The sequence below is a fragment of the Carassius gibelio genome, chromosome B16, assembly GCF_023724105.1.
Source record: "Carassius gibelio isolate Cgi1373 ecotype wild population from Czech Republic chromosome B16, carGib1.2-hapl.c, whole genome shotgun sequence".
Taxonomy (NCBI): domain Eukaryota; kingdom Metazoa; phylum Chordata; class Actinopteri; order Cypriniformes; family Cyprinidae; genus Carassius; species Carassius gibelio.
The window spans coordinates 30,588,033-30,611,032 of record NC_068411.1 but is presented as its reverse complement, the minus strand read 5'-3'; the positions used below and the strand labels follow the sequence as shown (position 1 = coordinate 30,611,032).

At 33.0% G+C, this 23,000-nt stretch overlaps 1 protein-coding gene across 7 annotated transcripts in view; it reads right to left on the bottom strand.

Annotated features, from left to right (window-relative positions):
* kif13a (kinesin family member 13A) overlaps nt 1-16,185 on the bottom strand; it is a 52,541-nt gene extending 36,356 nt beyond the window's left edge. For all 7 annotated transcript variants that reach the window (XM_052578877.1, XM_052578881.1, XM_052578883.1 and 4 more), the window contains exons 1-3: nt 15,831-16,185; nt 15,556-15,646; nt 2,449-2,461 (exon numbers count right to left, since the gene is read on the bottom strand). In XM_052578877.1, coding sequence (XP_052434837.1) covers nt 2,449-2,461; nt 15,556-15,646; nt 15,831-15,885 — 159 coding nt within the window. In that variant the 5' untranslated portion in view covers nt 15,886-16,185. The remainder of the gene's footprint in view (nt 1-2,448; nt 2,462-15,555; nt 15,647-15,830) is intronic.
* Nucleotides 16,186-23,000: the final 6,815 nt, after the last annotated feature.

Sequence of the window (23,000 nt, the reverse complement as noted above, 5' to 3'; positions counted from 1 at the left end):
ATAAGATGTGTTTTATAGTCTAGTCTTGTTCCAAAATCAGCTAAATCGACCAGTGTGATGATATTCCATCCAGTGTCTCATCTTCACTTAATATCAGGCACTTGTTAACAGGATCGGAAACACATCTTTTTTTTTTTAAGATCTGGCAACCCTTGATTTATTATTTTCTATGTAATGCCCAATTATAGACTTAGTTGTTCCCTTTAAAACCCTAAATATATACCAAGCCAGTGTTTTTTTAATTATTATTATTATTATTATTATTATTATTACTATTGTTATAACATTTAAACGTCACGTCACTAAACCACTCATTTTTATTTTTTAATTTATTTAAAAAAATATATTTTTTTTTTTTTTTTTTTTTTTTCTTCTTATATAGTGTTTGTGCATATATTGGTACATACGTAGTAATACTAATAATAACAATAATAATTTGCAATTCATTTTAGTTAACTAATAATTTTTTTATTTAGATTTATTTTGTATTTATTTTAGGATTTTATTTTTATTATTTAAACTATTTTTTATTTCTTGTGTGTATTATTTATATTATTATTATTATTATTATTAATGTATGTGTGTAGCTTATGAAAATTAATGGTCAGAATTAGATATGCATTGAAAAAGTAATAAAAATACATGTATATTTAAGATTGCATGAAAATGAGATCAATTTACATATAAAATATTATCCACTTTATTTGTTTTAATGTTTTTTTTATTTCTTATTATCTTATATGTGCATATGTACTGGCATATTATTATTAATATTAGTATTGCATATTGGTATATGAGTATGCATTAATAGATGCATTAATAAAGGAGTATTAATGCATCTTCGCATGCATACAGTATAAATCCTACTTTTCATTTATCTGAAAGGAATGAATGTTCAGCACAGATGTAATGGAGGGGTTTGAATTTGGTTGCACTGAAAAACTAATACATTTGAGAATAAATTTAACACCAAATTATCATATATTCAAGATTGCATGAAAACACGTCTTAATTTGCCATAACTTTTAAAAACTGATCTCAGTTCCATACTGAAGGGATGTAAAACAACAGAAGGAGCAGTTGTCTGTGTTTTCTGAGCGTCTCTAGAGATCTCTGCTGTGTTGCTCTCATCTGTGAAATCAGACTGACCCAAATGTGCTCCGATTAAGAACAATCCGTCCGAAACCATGACAGAGAGCTCATCAAATTAACTGCCCATACACTTTCCTTTTCACAAGAGTAACTCTGAAACTATTAAAATAATAATTCGAAATAAATCTCAGACACTGTTGAATGTAATCGTTTAAAAATGTGGGAGTTTTTAAGGTTCTCCGGTATTTTTTTGCTCATCAAGGCTGCATTTGTTTGATCAAGAATACAATAAAAAATGTAAATATTATTACAATTTAAAAAACTGTTTTCTATGTGAATATATATTAAAGTGTAATTTATTTCTGTGATGCTCCGCTGTATTTCCAGCATCATTCCTCCAGTCTTCAGTGTCACATGATCTTCAGAAATCAGAATAATATTCATATTAGCTGCTCAAGGAACGTTTCTGCTTATTATCAATTATTGCTCTTCCTGATAATATTGTGGAAACTGATGCATTTGATTTTTCAGGATTCACAGATGAATTCAAAAGAGCAGTGTATAAATGTCTTTACTGACACTTTTGATAGCTTGAATGCATTCTTGAAAAAACATTAAAAAAAACATTAATTTATTTAAAAGCATTTCATTTAAATCAATGCTGATGGTTTAATTTTAATATGCATGACAGATTTTTGTGCTTAAACATGTGCAAGTGAAGCAATGCTGGTGTTTCTGGTCTCTCAGCATTGATCTGCAGCTTTCAGCGCTGTACACTGGGCTGTGTGTCTCTGTTCACGAGATTCGCATTCGGAAACACTTTCATGTGCAAAGCTGGGAATGCAACAGAACCGAGTCTGCATATGATGCATGTGTCATATTTGATGCATAAGGCGTTTATGGCTCATATAGACTGATATACAGAGAGAATATAGAGGAAAACAAGGCTTTTATGACCCAGTTTCATCAGGGTTTTAACACACGCTTCAAAATAAAGGTGCTTCACGATGCCATAGATGAACTTTTTTTATCTAAATGCTTCCATCAGGAACCTTTATGATTCACAACCACTTCTTTGTGGTAAAAGAAGGTTCTTTAGATTCTAAAGATGTAAGAAAGAGATGAAAGTTCTTTGAGGAACCACAAATGATGGTTCTATGGCATTGCTGTGAAAAACCTTTTAACTAAAACTGAAACTAAAACTATACCAAAAAAAAAAAAAGTGTTAAAGTTAAATAAAACATGCAATGGGAAATTAAATGATGCACATGCATTTTGATGCAATATGACATTTGCTTATACTGTATATTAATATGCACACAAAGATGTGATTAGCAGAAGGTAACCTTGTCTTACCTTTGGCTGTTTCCTGAGCGCACAGAGACGACGGAAGCACATCAGGACAGGAAAGAGTTTCCATGAGGACACAAGAAAGACCAAAAGACAGTCAACAGACCAGAAATGACTCTCAGGGAAACTATAAACTACTGTTTAAATGCTTTACTGTTTTAAAAGAATTCATTTAATTACTACTCATTCATCAATGATGCATTCAGTTGATCAAAAGCATCAGTAAAGACATTTATAATGTTGCAAAAGATCTCAAATAGCATAAAAGCTGCTCTTTTGAGTTTCTATTGATCTGTGGATCCTGAAAAATAAAAAAGTTTCCACTGTTCTCAGTATATTATTCTGATTTCTGAAGACTGGAGGAATGATGCTGAAATACAGCGGTTTATTGCAGAAATAAATTATATTTTAACAGATATTCACATAAGAAACAGTTTTTAAAATTACAATAATATTTTACAAAAATTTCCGTTTTTACTGTATTTTTCATCAAACAAATGCACCTTGGAGAGCAGAAAGGCTTCTTTCAAAAACTATAAAAGCTGCAACTCCACACTTGTGAACATTACTGTACATTTCTTGTTGATCAAATAAGTGTAATATTCCATAATTTCATTCACAGATGTTTAATGATTTGTAAAATTAAGATAACTCCACAATCTTTGCTTCTGAAAAACATAATATGTGTCAATACATCAATTAAATATTATCGCGCGGATCTCAACTCTTCACACACAAACCTCAAAAACATCAACAATCAACGAATATCATGAAAAGATGAGTTTAGAACATCACAACAAAAAAATAAAATAAATACAGTCAGCAAACAACAATCCTGTCATTTCAATGCTGTAAAGCTCTTTTTAAAATGGTGTTTCGGTGTGAAAAATTAATTTTCAAAAGCCAAAATAATCCAAGTATATAAAAAATATATTGTCAAACACCCAGTCACTTTTAAATATTGTTTGTTACACATAAAAAAGAAAGATACTTTATTAAAACTAGCATGCAACCAGCTCTTTGCAGATAGCGTGACATTGCTCATTTCTTTCTTTAGTGTCTCCTTGCATTACGCTGCTGTTCACTGAGCTGTTCAGTGGTATTTCCTGACTGATCAGACTGTGAATGCACACATAAAGCACACAGATTTAGCCCTGAATGTCACAACAGATCTGCTGTGTAAACTTCAGGCAAGCCTGTGGACTTTACAGCTCCAAAACCTTCCTCCCTCTCCGAAATGCAATGAGAACTGGGAAAAATGCATGCAACTTTCTTGCATGCAAGAACCAGTTGCACAAATAAAGAATGCATGAATGAAAACAGCTTAAAGCGCTGCTGCATTAGAATAGTTGCATGCAATAGCTCACTAGTTTTGGAAGGGCTCGCTAGCATGACCAACACCAGAGATTAAAATACTCCTCCGGTCACCACAAATGTTGTCCCAAGCTCCTTCAGAAGAACTAAAAAAAATCTCTAAATACTTTCCCATGCATATCGATTTGATTTCTAAATATAAAAAGCAAAAGAAGAGCTCGGATCTTTACAAAAGTAAATTCTGAGCAAACATTTGAGGTCAATCTTAAAGAAGTTTTGTTTTCTTTAGCATTAATATACTATCATAGTTTTTGGTAACATTTTCATTTTCTAGATTTTTTTATTTTATTTATTTTTTTATGTTTAATGTTTTAAATATATACATTTGTGATAACTTACTTTTAGATTTAGTTTTTTTTCCCCATTTTTTATTTATATATTTTCTGTTTCTATAGTTTTTTTAACTTTTGTTTTAAAATGTTTTTTTTTTTTTTTGAAAAGGTTTGTAATTTTAACTTATTTTTAGATTTTTTTATAAAAAAAAAATGTTTTCATTTTAATTGTCATGCTTTAGTGTATTAGTTGTTAAATTATTATTTTTCTATATATTTATTCATTTTTATTTCAGTTTTTCATTTAATTTCAGAAATACCATTTTGTCATTTATTGTTTTGTTTCTTTGACAATGATATACAATACTGATTTCTTACTGATCTCTTAATGAAATTATTATTTAAAATATGAATTATCATAATATTAAAAACAAATATTTTTATTTATTATGAAATTATTAAATAATTGTATTTATTATCTGTAAGACATAATAAACAGTTAACAAAGTATTGTTCATAAAAATGATAAATTTAATATTACATCATTAGTGGACTTGGTCCTTGTCCTAAATGCAAAAAGCAAAAATATTAAATATGGGGAAAAAATAGAAAAGTATAAATATATTTTTTTTAAGCTGACATTTCAGAATACACTCAGTCACTGATTACATACATTAAAATTTTTTTGCAATATTTTACATTTTTAAATATTTGTCTTTTCAAATGCTTATTTTGTATTTATCTTAAAATGCATGATTTACAGCACGCTTATCCAGTAAACTAATGCATGCATTTGGTATTATCAAGACCAATAAATTGCAATTTCCCTATTGCATTACCATACTCGTATATCCAAGACAAATTACATTCAGTTCATGCATTGCTTGGCAATCACATCCATGATCTTTGCATTGCATGCACTATAATCTAATGTTTGAGCTTCAGACACATCAGAACACATGGAAAGCATGAGCTTTGACAACACTCATGACTGCAGAGACATTGCATAGACTTCACATGTTCTGCATTGATTTTGTGGGAGAAACTACTCAGATACAGTACGACACACTGGGCTGGAACAGTGAAACAAATGTAACCGTTTATAACATGTGCCTTTAGCGTGTGCACACTGACACAGAAATGCCACGTATGATTACAGTCATCTACAGCTGAGCAGAACTTCTGGCACTTTATATATACATACACATAAAGATCTCTTAAAGGTGAACATTTCTCATATAAACATTCTGACAGCAAGAGAATTACGCAATCAGAGAAACATCTGGAGTAAATAGCAGACTCGACTCACTGAACGCTTACTGGAGTGGAATGGGGAGGGATATTTTCAGGGGTTTCCCTCCATCAGGAGTCAGATTAAATAGAAGTGGGTCAGTTCACGATCCAGTCGACTGAATCATCAGCCAGCAGACCACAGAATCAGAAGAGGGCGATCTTCATGTCCTGACCTGTTCTTTCTACTGCACAGATCTGACAGGTCACACAATAAACATCCAGTGCAATGTACTGCACAGATGATATATGTGTGATATTGTATTTAAAGGGACAGTTCACTCAAAAAATGAAAATGTGCTGTTAATTTACACACCCTTAAGCAATACAAGCTATAGATGAGTTTATTTCTTCAGCTGAAACCGTGGTCCTTGGTGAAGAAAATTCTTAAAATGCAAGTCAATGGCTGCCGGCACTTTTGAGATTCAAAAAAGCACATTAGGTAACACAAAATACAAGTGACTTCTTATGATATATTGAGGTCTCATAAAGTGAAACGATCAGTCTGTGCAAGAAACTAGTGATCAACCGATACTGATTTTTTTATTACCGATACCAATACCAATTATTTGCATGTTTATGTCCCCGATAACCGATATGCAGAACCGATATTTATTAACTGTTATAAAGTAAATAAATGACTGAGTGAAGAAAGAATATACTTCACTTTGGGATTTCCTCTTTTCAGTCATTAAGAACAAATTATTATTACAAATTTCGATCCGATATTACAAAACCGATATCCGATTATGGTAAAATGCTTAAATATCGGGGAAAATATTGGATAAATCGATATATTGGTCGATCTCTACAAGAAACTAAAGATTATTTCAGACTTTATCACCTGTAATCCAGAACTTCAGACAAACAGTCCAGAGTGATGTTCAGTTCACGAACGAATCATTCTTTTGAACCGGTTCAACAAATCAGACTGAATGGTCTGGAACAGTCCTCGGCTCGAGGAGCACAAATCTTCAACTCACTCACTCAATCAAAACTCACTTTCACAGACTTCTGACAGTCACTCAGACTCGAATTTAACCAAAAAAGTGGTGTATCTGATTCTGAATCAGAAGTACAGGTGATAATGCTGTTAATGATGTCTAGTTCTGATTGATTTGCTTCATAAGAACTCAATATATCATCAGGAGTCACTTGTATTAATTTTGTGTTGCCTAATGTGCTTTTTAAACTCTCAAAAGTGCCATTGCATTTTCTGAACCAGCATTGACCAAGGTTTCAGCTTAAACTCTTCTTTACTGTTCTACTGAAAAAAAGTCACCTACATCTTCGATGACCTCAGGGTGAGAAAATAAACAGCATTTTCATTTTTGGGTGAACTGTCCCTTTAAGGTTTCTGAGAATAACATGTTCGCAATTTAAACCAGAATGTTAAAATTCCTTCCGATCCCCATCCCTCGACTCTCTCACTCACTGCAGACAAACATACAAAATAAAAAAAAGACTATAATGAATCCACTTTAGACTCGCAGCAGATGTCACACACGATCACTGCAGCAATCCAAACGTTTGGAATGTTCAAGAATTCAAACTTTTAGAATGTTCAAGAATTCAAACTTTTGGAATGTTCAAGAATTCAAACTTTTGGAATGTTCCAAAAAGAAGCACTTGCAACAATGTTACCGATCGCGACTGACAGAACGTTTGACACTTTGGAAACGGACCAAAAGATATAAAAACAACAAATTTATGTTGCTTTCCAGCACTGACTAAAATTTCTGAGATTTATTATTGGTTGTTTACTGAGAAACGGCATGCAAACCAAATCCATGCTGGTATGGAAACCATATGTTTCACACTCTATTTTTATTCATCAGTGCAAAGGAGAGGACACGACGAGCCACATCAGGAAGGAAGAAACTTGCCCTTCCCACAGAGCAATCAGCCTCACAGCTAAAACAAAGCTAAAGTACGGCGTCCCGCCCAACGATTCCTGAGAAACGAATACTTTCATTCGTCAAGGATGCATTCAATTGATCAAAAGTGCCAGAAGTTACAAAGGTTTTCAATTTCAAACAAATGCTGTTCTTTTAAGCTTTCTATTCACAATGTGAATCCTGAAAAATAAAATGCATCAAAGTTTAAAATATATATATATATATTGTGCAGCACAATCAGAAATGTTTCTTTAGGAGCAAATATAGCATATTATACTGACTTCTGAAGATCATGTGACACTGAAGACTGGAGGAATGATGCTGAAAATACAGCGGAGCATCACAGAAATAAATTACACTTTAACACAGATTCACATAAGAAACAACTATTTTAAATTGTAATAATATTTAACAATTTTTACTGTATCTGTGATCAAATAAATGCAACCTCGTTGAGCAGAAGAGGCTTCTTACGAAAACAAATCTCACAGACCCCAAACTTTTGAATGGTAGTGAACTTTTCTGATTATTTACCAACAAAAGTCTATTTAATTTGCCATAATGTCACTATATAGATCCAGCACTGACACATGAAGGTTAGGATGGGTGGGTATGTACCATGTTCATGTAACTAATAGGATGCTTTAGAGTTTGGTTTATTTGGTTGGTGAGCAACAGTGAGTCAGATGGGATGGAAGAAATCATGAAACCTAACGAGGGCGTCTGCTATTGAAGATGATCGTTTGAGAGCGCTGCTGGACTCTGGCAGCCGCTGTCACTGAGCAACATCAACATTAAAATCATCACAATCACTGAGTCAAAGCTCCTAAACACACCACGAGATCCAAACCAACCCTACATAGGCAACTACCCTAAAATGACACTCTATACTCTTTGATGGTTCCATGAAGAGCCTTTAACATCCACTCAATCTTTCCACTGAACAAAAGGTCCTATATATAAAGAAAAGGTTCTTCATATCATTCAAATGTTCTCCACACTTTCGAAACTCAAAAGGTTTTTGAAGAACCAGAAATGTTCTATTGCATCACTTTTAAGTTGCAACCTTTATTTTGATGAGCTCTGCTGACATAATGTCGATCATTATTGCATGCAAATTCGTTCTGTTTTTATTTGTTTGTTTATTAATAATAATAATAAATCTGTCACAAAATTATGTCAATAATGTTTTTTTTTTCTCAATAAAAAAAATGGTACGGAAAAATGTTCAATAATGTTTTTCTAGAAATAAATGTTTTCTCAATTTAAAAAAAAATTGGTACAGAAAAAAAATTAAATTGAAAATTAAATAAAAAATATATATTTTAAATTTAATTTAAAAAAATTAAAAATTATTTAAATTTTTTTTTTTTTTTTTTTAATTAATGTTTTGGCAAAAAAAAAACACACACACACAAAAAAAACTACGTTTAAAAAATAAATACGTTTTTTTTAAAAAAAATGCTTTTAGTTACCAATAATAACCCTGGTTGGTTTCACAGAGCGATCAGTAATTTAAAACAGTGTAAAAAAATGCATTTAATTCATTACCTTGAAAAAAATTTTTTTTTATAAAAGTTTATAAAATTGAACAAAATCTGGTGCCTCTGCTGAAAGCTGTACAGATTTGACTAATCTGGTTGGTAATGTGTCTCTGGTCCCTAATATTACTTTAGTCAGAAACTGCACTTGAGGAGTGACTTGTGTTTTACATGTTCAGGCTGATCAGGACTCTAGGGGATTGACTTCCACACTGAAATGTGTTGATCACTGAAGCTCTGCAGTGTGTACGTGGCTGATCTTTCACACACAATACACTAGAAAACACACAGAGACAAAAGATGCATTCCAGAGGTTGACCAGCGAAGCCTGCATTGTCTTTGAGGAGACAAACATGATAAACAGAGGCTCAAGCTCTTGTTTTATGACACATTTCAATCAACGCTCGCTCTGATGAATTAAAAGGAAACGGAGGCTTTAGTCAGGAATTCAGGTTAAACCAGCAGCTTATTGTTTTTAATAAAACAGCAAGATAATAAAAGACAACGTTATTTTACTATTATTTACTGTACATACTATTATGTTATTATTTACATTTTGAATTAGCTTTTATTTTTATATTTTCAGCTTTTGTGCTTTTGTAACTTTTATCATTTTTAAACAATACTATTATTTGTTACTTTTATACCAGTTACTTTTAGTACTCAAACTTGATTTTATATTTTCAGTTTTAATTTTAGTTTTTAGTAATACTGTTATGAGTATTTTTTTATATTACTATTTAAATTTAATTTGTTTTTATTTCAGTTTTAATTAAGTGTGAGACCTAAACTTATTTTTATATTTTCACTTTTAATTTTAATTTTATTATTTTAATTGTGCTTTAGTCATTTAATTAGTTTTATTTTTTCAAAATATTCCTTTTTTTTCCATTTTAGTTTAGTTTGTTATTTTAGTATTTCAACTTAAACTTATTTATTTTAATAGTTTCAGTTTAATTTTTTTTAGATTAGTACAATTTTTATCTGCTTTTTTTTTTTTTTTTTTTTTTTTAATTTATTTTAGTACATTTCTGCGCTTAAAACTTAAAACTTATTCAATTATTTGCACAGACCACACTGTTAAACTTTGTTTAAAAGCTATACTTCCAATATTAATGTTTTCTTTGAGCTTTATTTCAATTAACAAAACTGAATTTGAAATGAACGGGAAGTTGGAGCATTAATGACAACATATTTAATGTGTTATTACACTTCACTGATACATGCACAAACATGCCCTCTCCAGCTTTAGCCACAAATATCCCATCATCCTTTGCAGCGCTCAGATACCGTCACCCCTCCGAGGCAAAGGAAATGACTTTACATGTGATTGAATGCGAGAGATAAGATGAAAATTACAAGGTTGTGAGTTCCAGCAGGAATTATCAGATGAAAACACACTCTCACTCATCAGCTCATCATCATCACGTTACTCGAAGAAGAGCCGGCATACAGGAAGTAGAGCTGGGAAACCAAGAGGGAAAACTTATCTACTTCCTCTATCCTGTGATCATCAGCTGATGGCAGCCGAACCAATCTATTTCTATAGCGCTTTATACAATACAGTGAGTTTCAAAGCAGCTTCACTGTTGTAATAAACAAGGAAATAACATTGTTCATAAACGCTGCTTGATCTGTGCAGATTTCTCTCCTGATTCAGACCAGAACACTTTATCACTGGAGGAAGTGTTATTATGGATTATTTGAGTTAAAATCATCTTAATGCTGGATTTGTTTCAGCTTTTCTCTTCACAATACATTAACTCAAGCACTGGAGTGCTGTGGATTATTGTGATGTCTTTATCAGACTCTCATTCTGACGGCACCCATTCACTGCAGAACAAGTGATGCAATGCAAAAACTCTTCCTAATCTCAGATGAACTGAAAATACATTTTCAACAAATTTCACCCCCTATGAAAAAAACCCAAACACAACGATACACAGCAATGAAATCGTATCCTACAGTAATTCTAGCGGCTCCTGTAAATAAAGCGTCCACTAGAACAGCACTGCGGTATATTCCCAGGTATTTCGACCCGGCACCCCTCGGGGTCCTACAGTACGTCTTTTCTCCGTGTCACCATCTCTCTCTCTTCGAATAGTTTCGCAGATTCATGTTTCAAACTTCAAGAGGCTCACAGAATGGTAACTTGACTCCAGAACTGCCCTAAAGTCACGTCTCAGCGCCATTCTCAAATGAGCTCAATGCATACATCTCGTGAGAGCTTAAAAAGATTTTAATCCTGGTGGGATCTAAAAGGAAGTTCACTGCAAACTGTGCAACCAATGCAAACCAATGCAACTCAATGCAACCACTGAGAAGACAAGCTTTTCATTCCCAGACATCAACTTGTAAATCTAAACTAGAAGGCATTACCCACACAACACTTCACTTAACAACTCAAAGCTCTAATCGGCTTCATGCCCTGTAGGTTTTTTGGGTGCTGCTGACATATAAGCATGAAATATGACATGCATCACCCTGAACAGGTGCCACACGACCGCAGGGGAAGTCTAGGGTTTTCTACACTGATGTAATCACAGTCTGGGAGGAATATCGTTCTGCTTTATTATTACCGCACTTAAGTAGAAGAATAAACTCAAGTGACTTACAAACTATACAGAGAGCAGAAACATTCTGTATTCATGCAATAAAAAGTTTAATTTATGCAACACCTTATATACACAGTAAAAATTATTTTTAATAAGATATAAGACAATATAATTTTAGTCCTTCTACCTGAAAATGTAATCATTAATTCAATGTTCTTTATAACCATTTCTGAAATTTACTAAACTAATTTTGAATGAAAATAGTTTTATGACCAAATCTTTTTTGTTTCAGTGTAAGAATAAAATTTGTTTGTTAAAAATGTAAATAAAAACATTTAAGTAAAAAATAACATTTTAGTCTTTTATACTCAAATTTGAATGTTTAATGAATTACGCATTTCTTCATAATTATTAGTTATTTCTTGGTAAAAAAAAAAAAAATCACCAGTTTGTTTATTTTTTGAAAATGTAAATAAAACCGTTTTATTTTAGTCTCACTTCTACTGTCACATGTCTGTAGGTGTTAAATTAACATTTTTAATTATTCATGCCCCAGTGCATGATGGGAAATACACTGAAAAAAAATTATTCATTGAATTTACTAAAAAATTTATTTAAATATAGCTAAAATAAATTGATTGCAACCACTTACCATAATTTTTTTTTGTTAATTCAATGAATCATACCATCATAATCATAATTCGTTTAAAACCAATTAATATTTATTAATTAAAATCAAAAACTAAATTTAAACGGATTAAAGCAAAATTGAATTAAGATTAATTTAACTGGGGCCATAATCATTTTTTTCAGTGTAGTTGTTTCTTAGTAAAAAAAAAATCACCAGTTTTTTTTTTTTGTGTGTACAGTAGTTATTTTTTGAAAATGTAAATAAAACTTTTCAAAATTTCAAATTTAATTTCACGTTCACAATATTTGTGAATTTTTACTACAGTAGCATCTTCTGAGAGAAAATTTGTAAATCCAAAGCCATTTTTGTGACAACTTACCCAAGTACAATTTAATAAAATATGTATTAAAAATGTATTAAATTACTCTCATCTGATATAATATTACTAAACATTTGATTGCATACTTATTGATTTTGAGATGCCAATTAAATGTCTCAAATTAATTTGACCTTTTAAGTGTTGTTATCTCAAATATCCAAGATTATTTGTTTGCATTTATCGATTGTTCGTGATCCATCAGAACAAAAATGTTAATGAGGGGAATTTGCATAATTGCATTGACTTGTGTATAGTTCTGGGTAAATGAATATCAGATAGCACTAATTATGTGCTATAAAAAAAAAGTGCAACTAATGTTGGACTACAAATGGAAATGTGCTGACTAATGGACTGGAGCAGTCCAAACATGGACATTTAATGACCTTCATTTGAGTTAATTGTTGCATGAATACTAGGCCTAACACTTTCATTGCATGCAAACACCTCTATTTATGATCCAGGAAACAAAGAAAGTCAGAAAGTCACAAGATGTTGTTTTTTTGGCTAAATAAAGCCTGAATATAAATAGATTTTGCCTAAAGAGTAACAGACTTCTCAAGCTTCCTCAAACTGCGTGAAATTGAACATAAGCGTTTCCTTTTCCAGTTTCGTCAAGGCCCTGATTGTTTTCCATTTCACATCCCGAGTGTAAGACGAGATTATGCTTACCTGCCCATGCAAACGCGACGCATGCTGGATTTCATTCTTGCAGACTGTCTCACCTTGAGGCAATGTGAACACGCTTCAGATCATGAGACCTAATAGCTCGTGATCCAAAGCCCTTGGACCAATGCAACAGCGAATCACTTACCACACTAAACTTGACTCGATGAGCAATGCAATGCAAATAAATGCTGCTGCATTATAGTTCATGCAACTAAGTGTCAGATTTACTATATGGATAAATTAGCATCAAATCGCAATCATAATAAACCACAGATGGGAGTGCAAACTAATAATGAGAATGCACAAATCAGCTCATTTCAGTAACGACCAACACTATCCACCAGCAGCCAAATTAACGCAGGGTCGATGATACCTACTAACAACAAATGCACTAAACAGGTAACACATTTTTGATTGCAAATCTTAGTAAATCATATATTCTCCTCCCATAAATGTTGCATGTGAAAGTGAAACTTCTACAAATGCATATGCAACAGAATTAACTGTGTCCATGTTTTTTCATTGCTAACGTCTCACTGTGTGTCTTCAGTAAATCCTGAGCTTTTTTTATGCAGAAAAGAGGTTTGCACTGATGCGAGCTGTGAGTAAATTTGAAGTATGACTAAAAGTAGTCTATTAATACCCAAGCTCAACTTTTTGTGCATGGTGACTTTAAGGAAAACAACTGATTCAAACACAGTAAAGTGTGATTTACGAAGCTGATGATACGGCTTTCATGTGGTAATTTAAATGCTAAATGGAGATTAGAGGACACTAATGAATCATAAGTAACCAAATTCCCACCTGATACTGTAATAACCAACATTCATCATGGCTTTAGTGTGTCACATGTCTAGGTGTTAAATGAACATGAAGTAACACACCAGCGAAACATTTCATGCATACTTCAGTTCACGAACCTGAAGATCAGATTCTCTTCTTCACTGTTTAAACTACGTGTGCTATTTAGCATTAAACCACCAGATTCAAATCACAAATCATATACGCACATCTGTCCCTGATTTCATTTGAATTAGTGACAGAACACCAAAATGAAAAGGCTAAATTATCTGATTTGCTAATTAATTAACAGAAGCACTGCTCTCGCTTCGATCAGCTCTAAACGATAACAGCTCATTTATTTTTGGTAAATTAAATTTTACACGCACATATATACATACAGACAGTGTATAGATCTATATACAAACTGTAAATATTGTAAATACTGTATGCAGTTTTACAGGACATAGAAATATCATAGCATTGCATATGCATATATATTAACCTCAAATAAACAGTGTAATCTTTTAAACAACGTTTGTGAAAATAAAGTCAAAATATTTGAAACAATGTTCCATCGTCGTCATTCGTGTTTATTTAAAAATTAAACATACTTGTTCTGATCTGAACTTATTCAAATATATATAAAAGGAAAAAAGTGATCATACTTAATTTTATTATAATTTAAATAATTAAAATGTCTTACTGACAAATGGGTAAAACTTTTAGGATGAATGATAGAGGCAAAATTTTTTTTTAAATATATTCTTGTTTTTTTGTCGTATTTTTGTTATGGAACTATTTACACTGAATGAGATGTTAGTGAGTGTCTTCAGTAAACAATGGTAAAAGATTGATTGAAAAATGAAAAATGTCTTAATCCACTGCACTTTGCTCCAAACTTTCTATGATTTTCTTCTTCACATGTATCATAAATAGAGGTGTGGTATTTTTCCACGCAATGAAAGTGTTTGCTTTACACGTGCATTAATTCACATATGTCACCCTGAAACACAAAACCATTCATAAGGGTCTTTATCCATCATCTGAAGGATGAATAAATAAGCTTTCCATAGTTTGTTAGGATACGACTATGTCAAAATCTGGAATCTGAGCGTGCAAAAAAAATCTAAATATTGAGAAAATCACCTTTAAAGTTGTTCAAATGAAGTTCTTCATATCTCAAAATTAAGTTTTGATATATTTACGGTAGGAAATTTACAAAATATCTTCATGGTACATGATCTTTACTTAATATCCGAATGATTTTTGGCATGAAAGAGAAACCGATAGCTTTGATCGATACAATGTATCGTTGGCTATTGCTACAAATATAGCTTTAGTGCTGTGCATGTTTGAGCTGCTCCACTAGTCTCTAGTTATCGGTGTGGCACACCAGCACACATTGCCATCATGTAATCTACTGTACTGTCTCTCAAACTTGAGCAGTGCTGCAAACATGAGGCCCGTCCAGGAATGTCACGCCCAGAACGGGCCCCGCTCTCTCTTGGGCTACTCTCCATGAACACAAACCCAAGCTGAGTTTCTGTGAGCATGCATTTGACCGTGAGGGCCATCGAACTCCTATGTGCATGCAAAAACACATGCAGGCAATTTGTGAGAGGTTTCAGACGGACAGAGTTCACCTATAACGAGGAGAAACACGGCTCAAACATGCCACTTTAATAAGAGTTAAAAAAAAGCATGCAGTGATTGTGTGACTGTACCTGCTTTCTCCTTTTGCATTGGAGGGCGGAGGGTGCAGAATAGTCTGGTTTTCTTCCATCTCAACCACGCATTTCGTTTTGAGCTCAATCTCTGCAAGCCAAAAGTTGTTAAAACTCGGCTAAAGTTCGATTTTTGTGCAAAAAAAAAAAAAAAAAGTCTGAAATGCATTCAAACGCAACACTTCTTCTTGTGAATATGCAACAGCCATACCTGAGCTACAGCAACTTAAAAACAAATAATAATGCTTGTTTTTACTTTCTTAATCGTCTCTTACCTCTCCTGTTCATTGGTCGGACCCGAACCGCTACTTTTACCTTCGTATCCGACATTTTTATCCAATCTGAAGGCTTTGAAGTGAAGGAGAAAGCCGCTAGCTGCTCCGCACGGCTAACAGAATAATAACATCAAACTCTCCGCAAACTCTCCACAGACGCGTCTGAGGTGCTGTACCCTGCTAAAACACCCCAACAGTCCATACCCGAGCGGACAAATCGGTGAATATTAATCCAGACGAGACTTGTGTTGTGTTAGAGTTCAGTGTGTGTGTTTATAAAGGATCCTCCACCGCGGAGAGAGCAGCATCCAGACCGCCATCTTCCGCCGACTGACCCCAAAAACACACACAAATGTGCAGTGTGCATGAATATGCATGAAAGAAATGAGCTGAAAAGAGAGCAGATGGGCCACAGCGACCCTGTGTAACTCCTACATGGCGATATAAAATGACTGGTCATGTTAGAAGAAGAGGAAAAACAGTCTTGCGTCTCATATCAATAAACTTAAATGCTCCTTCCCTTCTGTATGCCTTTTCTGTTCTTGCATGTGTTGGTTTCTCCTTTCGAAAAAGTACTGGCATGCTCAAGCATCAACATTTAATCAAAAACATGATTAAATATCAATGAATCCATTAATAAAAGTAAGCTTTAAGTGTCAGAATTAAAATACAAATAGCTTCTAAATGCATTGATTGATCAATTTGATATTTTACACTGTACTATTGACATTATAAGAGTTGCTAAATGTAATCAAAACGAATTACAGAAGCAGCATCTAAAGAAAATTAAGACAACTGAAGTGTAATTACATGAATATTAAATGCATATAAAAAAATAGATATGCCTCTTATATATTTGCACAAAAACATATATATTTTTTTGTAATGCAATCTATTTGTTATAACATTTGCACTATTTCATATACTATTTTATATTATATTATTTTCCCCCAATTTATTAAAGGCCTTTTATGTTTAACCATGAGGTAATGATTATTCAATTTACACTGTACTATGGTATTGACAGTAAAATAATTGCCAAATTAATTATAAATAAAATAAAGAAATATACAGAAGCAGTATCTATGCTCTACGCCTAAAAACATCAATTTGCGATGACATTTGCACAATTGCACTTAATATATTTTTTACAAAATTGTTTATTATAAAGATTTTGTATATTTTGATTAAAAGAAAATATTTATGCATGCTTAATTTTTTTTATTTTGGGCAATATAAAAAATGTACATTTACATCTATTGTATTTGTAATGGCATTTGCGCTATATATATTTTATGATATTGATATATATTCTAATGCCTTTTAAGCATAACCATGAATGCCCCGAAAGATTTTATTTTTATAACTAATATGTTATTATATACTATTTTATACATCTTTTTACACTATTCTCATTGTATGCAGCTCAAATGCAAACACTAAGTGATACTAATGCACGGTTGTGTCTTGACAATAAAAGCACATTAATCTGATTTTCTCTAGAGAAAGTGCGGGTCGTTTTCACTGAGATGTGAGTTACAGTCAGAAGTGCTTTATAACATGCTGTGACGACGACAGCAGTCTGGTACGATCAGGGGAAATGGAGCGGAGCAGATTATGGGATTCCCCTAGGGTTGCTTTAATCACGGTGGATTAAACATTAAGAATTTATCAAATTATTTAATGCATGCAATTTTAAATAATGGCAGTTTACATATAACATGAGCCAGTGCTTAAATTTCTTCAACAGTGAATATCAAGGGAGTTTAACATACAAATCATTGAATTTTGAAGATGTTTTTGCATTTATAAATCACAGGGTAGACTTAAATAGAAAATAAAAGTAGGCTTGCGAAGTGAACTGTAGTTTTAACATGCACTTAATTATCCAAATTGACTTACTACATTTAAAATTCAAGGACAATCCCATTAGAGAAACCCAGAATTGAGTGCACTGATCAATACATACATTATACAATATATACACAGATGCATTGCATTTTGCACAAAATGCATTGCATTGCATTTTGTATACTCTATACTTATGCATAAATTGATGTACTATCATGAGTATTTAAGACAGGCATAACAAGTCAAATTCCCTATTTGACCAATATATAACAACATAGACTAGAAACTAGAAACCTTCCATTTGTTAGCATAGCGCTTTAGCCACTACCCACCCAAACCTAAACTCACACACACACCACAATTAATCCATCTAAAAATATGCATGGATTTACGCTTCTCTAAGTAATGCGTGTGCATATTAATGGTTCAAAGTAATCTAAAAGTAATCAAAAGTAGCCTGATTTGATTACCTAAAATGTGTAATGGATTACGTTAGAAACCACAATTATTTTATGCAATTTGGTATCAATTATGGATTACATATTGTAAGTAATTTACCCAGCAATGCTCATTTTAATAATTGAATAATTAAGTAATGTGGATATTCACGGTTGAAAAGTAATCTAAAAGTAATCAAAAAGTAATCTGATTACATATCCTAAAATGTGTAATTTTATGGATTTTAGTAACGTAATTTGGAGTAAATAACAGATTACAAATCTGTAAGTAACTCTACCCAGCAATACTTTTTAAAATAAAAAAGTACCAAAAAGTAAAATAATTTTGATCTTGGAGCACAAAACCAGTCGCTGGGGTTTATTTGCAGCAAAAGATAACAATACATTGTGTGGGTCAAAATTATCGATTTTTCTTTAATGCCAAAAATCATTAGGATATGAAGTAAAGATCATGTTCCATGAAAATATTTTTTACATTTCCTACTTTAAATATATCCAGGGGCAGATCTACCAGGGTGGCAAATGCCACCCTAAAAGAAAGCCTTGCCACCCCTACTGCCACCCCAGTTGGCAGCAACGAATTAAAGGTTATGGCCAATTTGAAAATTTACTAGCGCGAATCTTTCGTGATTCGATCCCGCTCCGAACTCCCGAACTGACTCAAATGATTCGCGAAGCCCCTCCGAACTCTCGAACTGATTCAAATGATTCGCGAACCAGCTCCGAACTCCCAAACTAACTCAAATGATTCGCGATCCCCATAACTGACTCAAATGATTCGCGAACCCCCTCCAAACTCTCGAATTGATTCAAATGATCCGCGAAGCCGCTCCGAACTCCCAAACTGACTCAAATGATTCGCGATCCCCATAACTGACTCAAATGATTCGCGACCCCGCTACGAACTCACGAACAGACTCAAATGATTCGCGACCCCGCTACGAACTCTCGAACTGATTCAAATGATTCGCGAACCTGCTCCGAACTCCCAAACTGACTCAAATGATTCGCGATCCCCATAACTGACTCAAATGATTCGCGACCCCGCTACGAACTCACGAACAGATTCAAATGATTCGCGATCCCCATAACTGACTCAAATGATTCGCGACCCCGCTACGAACTCCCGAACTGATTCAAAGGATTCGCGATTCCCAAACTGGCTCAAAGGATTCGCGATCCCGCTTTGATCTCCCGAACTGACTCAAATGGTCTGTGATCCCCAAACTGAATCAAATGATTCGCGAACCCGCTTTGAACTCCCGAACTGACTCAAATGATTCGCCATCCCCATAACTGACTCAAATGATTCGCGAATCCGCTTTGAACTCCCGAACTGATTCAAATGATTTGCGATCCCCAAACTCTAATAATTTACAAAGTATTAATATACTGTAATATTTTTGTTGTTGTTGTTGTTGTTGCTATAAAAACAGACTCAAGCCATCAATAGCCTTTAAAATGGCTTAAAATGCATTATATAAAAAAATAATGAGGCAATAATGATTGGTTAATAATAACATTGTTAAATTACATAATGTAGGCAAATACAAAATAAACTATTTATGTACATGTTATTACAAATGCCATGTGATTGCTGCTGTTACACTTACAGGACGATCAAATCCTTGTTTAGGATACTGACCAAACATTTAATTCATATTCACTTAATCTTTCATTTTTGGACACCTTTCTGCTATAGATGACACAGGCTTTATAATTTCTTCAACAAAAAACGTGCATATCACAACCCTTACAAAAATAAACCATGGTTTTATCACAGTAAAACTGCTTAATTTCCTTTTGCATGATTTCTGAATGCTTGAGACTATAAAATAAATTAGAGTCATAATAAAGTTATAGCCACAGGTAAATGTCGAGAGCTACAATTGTAATTTGTAAATAATTCAAATTTATTCATTTAGTTTTTTATTTGATTAAAGTTCTATTTTCACTCCTATACTAGGTGTTTTTTTCTTCATCATATTTGAGGAAGGGGGGCACAACAATAAATCCTGCTTATGGGAACCCTTAAGGTGTTGTTATACACGTCTCTGGGAATGTGTGCTCTACTACACACACACACACACACACACACACACACACACACACACACACACACACTGAAGCACGCGTGGTGTTTTCAGCTCTTCACTATATTAGAACATGATGAATGCTACACATGTGCACGTCAGCGCGCGATGAGAGGATTTCACCATTTCATTTGATAAAACTATCGTCATTCTTTCGTATCGTATACACAGACTGACAGAAACGACAATGTCTTTATGACAACCTGTCAAAATAAAATCTCGGTATAACTTGAAGAAACTCAAACAGAAATATAATACTATTGCACAGTAGAGGATGATATATTTCAAGTATTAGTATTAGCTAATAATAGTAGTTAATTAAAAAACACAGAAACTCTGGTTACAACTCACCAAAATAAAAGTCTGGTCTAACTCAAAGAAATTATGTAAGAAATTGCTTAGTAAAATATACTTGAAAAAAGATCTACTAAAACATTAATTTAAAGGAATATCACACAAGTTTTCATAGAAGTTTTAATTTAAGCTTGCCAAAACAATAACACCATATTTATCAAAAACTATTTCTAAAAGTACATTTGTATTTGTGCCTATAATGTTTATTTATTTATTATTATTGTCAGCTAATAAAACCTGTGCTTCAGGACCATATTCATATAACATCTAAGGTTAAATGTAGCTCTCGACTGGTTGAGTTAGATGATGATTAACACTAAACTGTAGAAAATGAGTTTAATTCTGGAAAAGGCTGTTAAAATCTTGTGTTTCTTATAATAAATTGACATATTGATAACACTGAATCTTTTATAATGCTCTTAATGACATGTGGATGCATACTGTATGCATTAGTGAGTGTGAGGGGCTTATGGGGTATGGTCACTTATTCCTTATATGAACTGTTTCAAATGCAAGACATTGATTGCATGAGATTAAGTTTGTAAATGATAGCCTGTGTCCTTTTGTAGTGTGCACATATATTTATCATCAAACTGTGATGACTGTGACTAAATTCAGTAGATATACGTCTGCCATATGTTACCACCCCTCAAAAATTCCTGCCCCCTTCTCCCCACCCCATCAATATTTTTCTAGATCCGCCCCTGAATATATCAAAGCTTCATTTTTGATTATTAATATGCATTGCTTAGAACTTCATCTGAACAACTTTAAAGATGATTTTCTCAATATTTAGATTTTTTTGCTCCCTCAGATTCCAGATTTTCAAATAGTTGTGTCTCAAACAAATATTGTCCTCTGAACATACCACACATCAATGGAGAGATCATTTATTCAGCTTCCAGGTGATGCATAAATCTCAATTTAGAAAAACTGATCCTCATGACTGGTGTTGTGGTCCAGGGTCACCTGTGCATTTACACGGTTCAAAAGTAATCTAAAAATAATCAAAAGTAATCTTATTATACCACCTAAAGAGTGAAATGTAATGGATTACGCTATACTACAGTTTCGCCATGTAATTTGGAATAAGTCATGGATCACAGTTTGTAAGTAATCCACTCAGCAATGGTCATTTTTGATCACAATACAAGTCTTCAGTGTCCACGGCATAGAACTTGACCGCATGAGCGCCACGGTCCAAGACAACACAAGCACATTCAATACCTAGCCAACCTAGCAATGTCCAGTAGGGTTGACCATTGTCCCCCATCCTCCAAAGACCGAATGGAGATGCAATGTCCCAAACCCATGCTTTCAGTCCATTCTTGATGATCAGAGGACGATTTGGGATTAGATTCCCACAGCAGGAGCTCTTGGAGATCTGCAAGCACATGGCATTCAGAGGTGCTGTCAACGTCTCACAGTTTCATACAAAAAGGACACCTTCGTTTCTTCTGGATGTGGTGAGACAGAGCACAGATGCATTTGAGACAGATCACATGTACCATTCGGTCTTTCTTCTGCAGGGAGAACCTTCCAAAACACACTTTGCACTCCAGCAGATTCAACTCAATCTCTGTCAGGATGTCTTCAGCTCTCATATATGATAGGATCTCGGACATCTTGTGCTTTATATAAATAAATACTGGCAAAAATGGGTTGAGGGGATGAGAGAGAGTTTTATGACTGCAAACATGATCATGTGACTGAATAAACATGAGCTGAGAGTCTCTACTAGCCTCGTGTGGTGAGACGCAAAATCACTTTACAGCAGAGAAACTGTTAATAATTACATTAAAAAAAATAATACATATACAAATGTCATCTATAATAAGCACTGGTTGAATGATACCACAAAAATACATATTTTACACTTTAATAGGGGTTTAAAAAGTAAAAGTACTTGAGAAAATAAATGTCTGGATTCTGTTTTACCTTAAATGAAAAGAAAAAACAGAAGACATTATATTTTGCATAAAAAAATGGTGTATATATATACACTATAATGTTTGATAATTTACTAAAAATCACTAATCAATTGTGTAAAAAAATTCATTAAATTCTGTATATTTATTATTTATAATAATCCATACACAATACAAAAGTTGAAACCTTTTGCTATAAATAGTCTATATATTGACTACAATCATAAAACTGTATAAAAGCAATTAAAATCTGTTTTATAATCAAGTTTTTCAAAAAGGGGAATCTGATATTTTGCATAAAGAAAATGATATATATATATATATATATTCACTGTGACATTATTTACTATAATCATACATTTGGAAAAACAACAATTAAAGTCTTTATTATCATTAATAAAAAGAGTATATGAGAATTTCATATTTTGCATAAAGAAAATGGTCTAAATATCATTCACTATAATCTTAAAATTCTATAATAGCAAT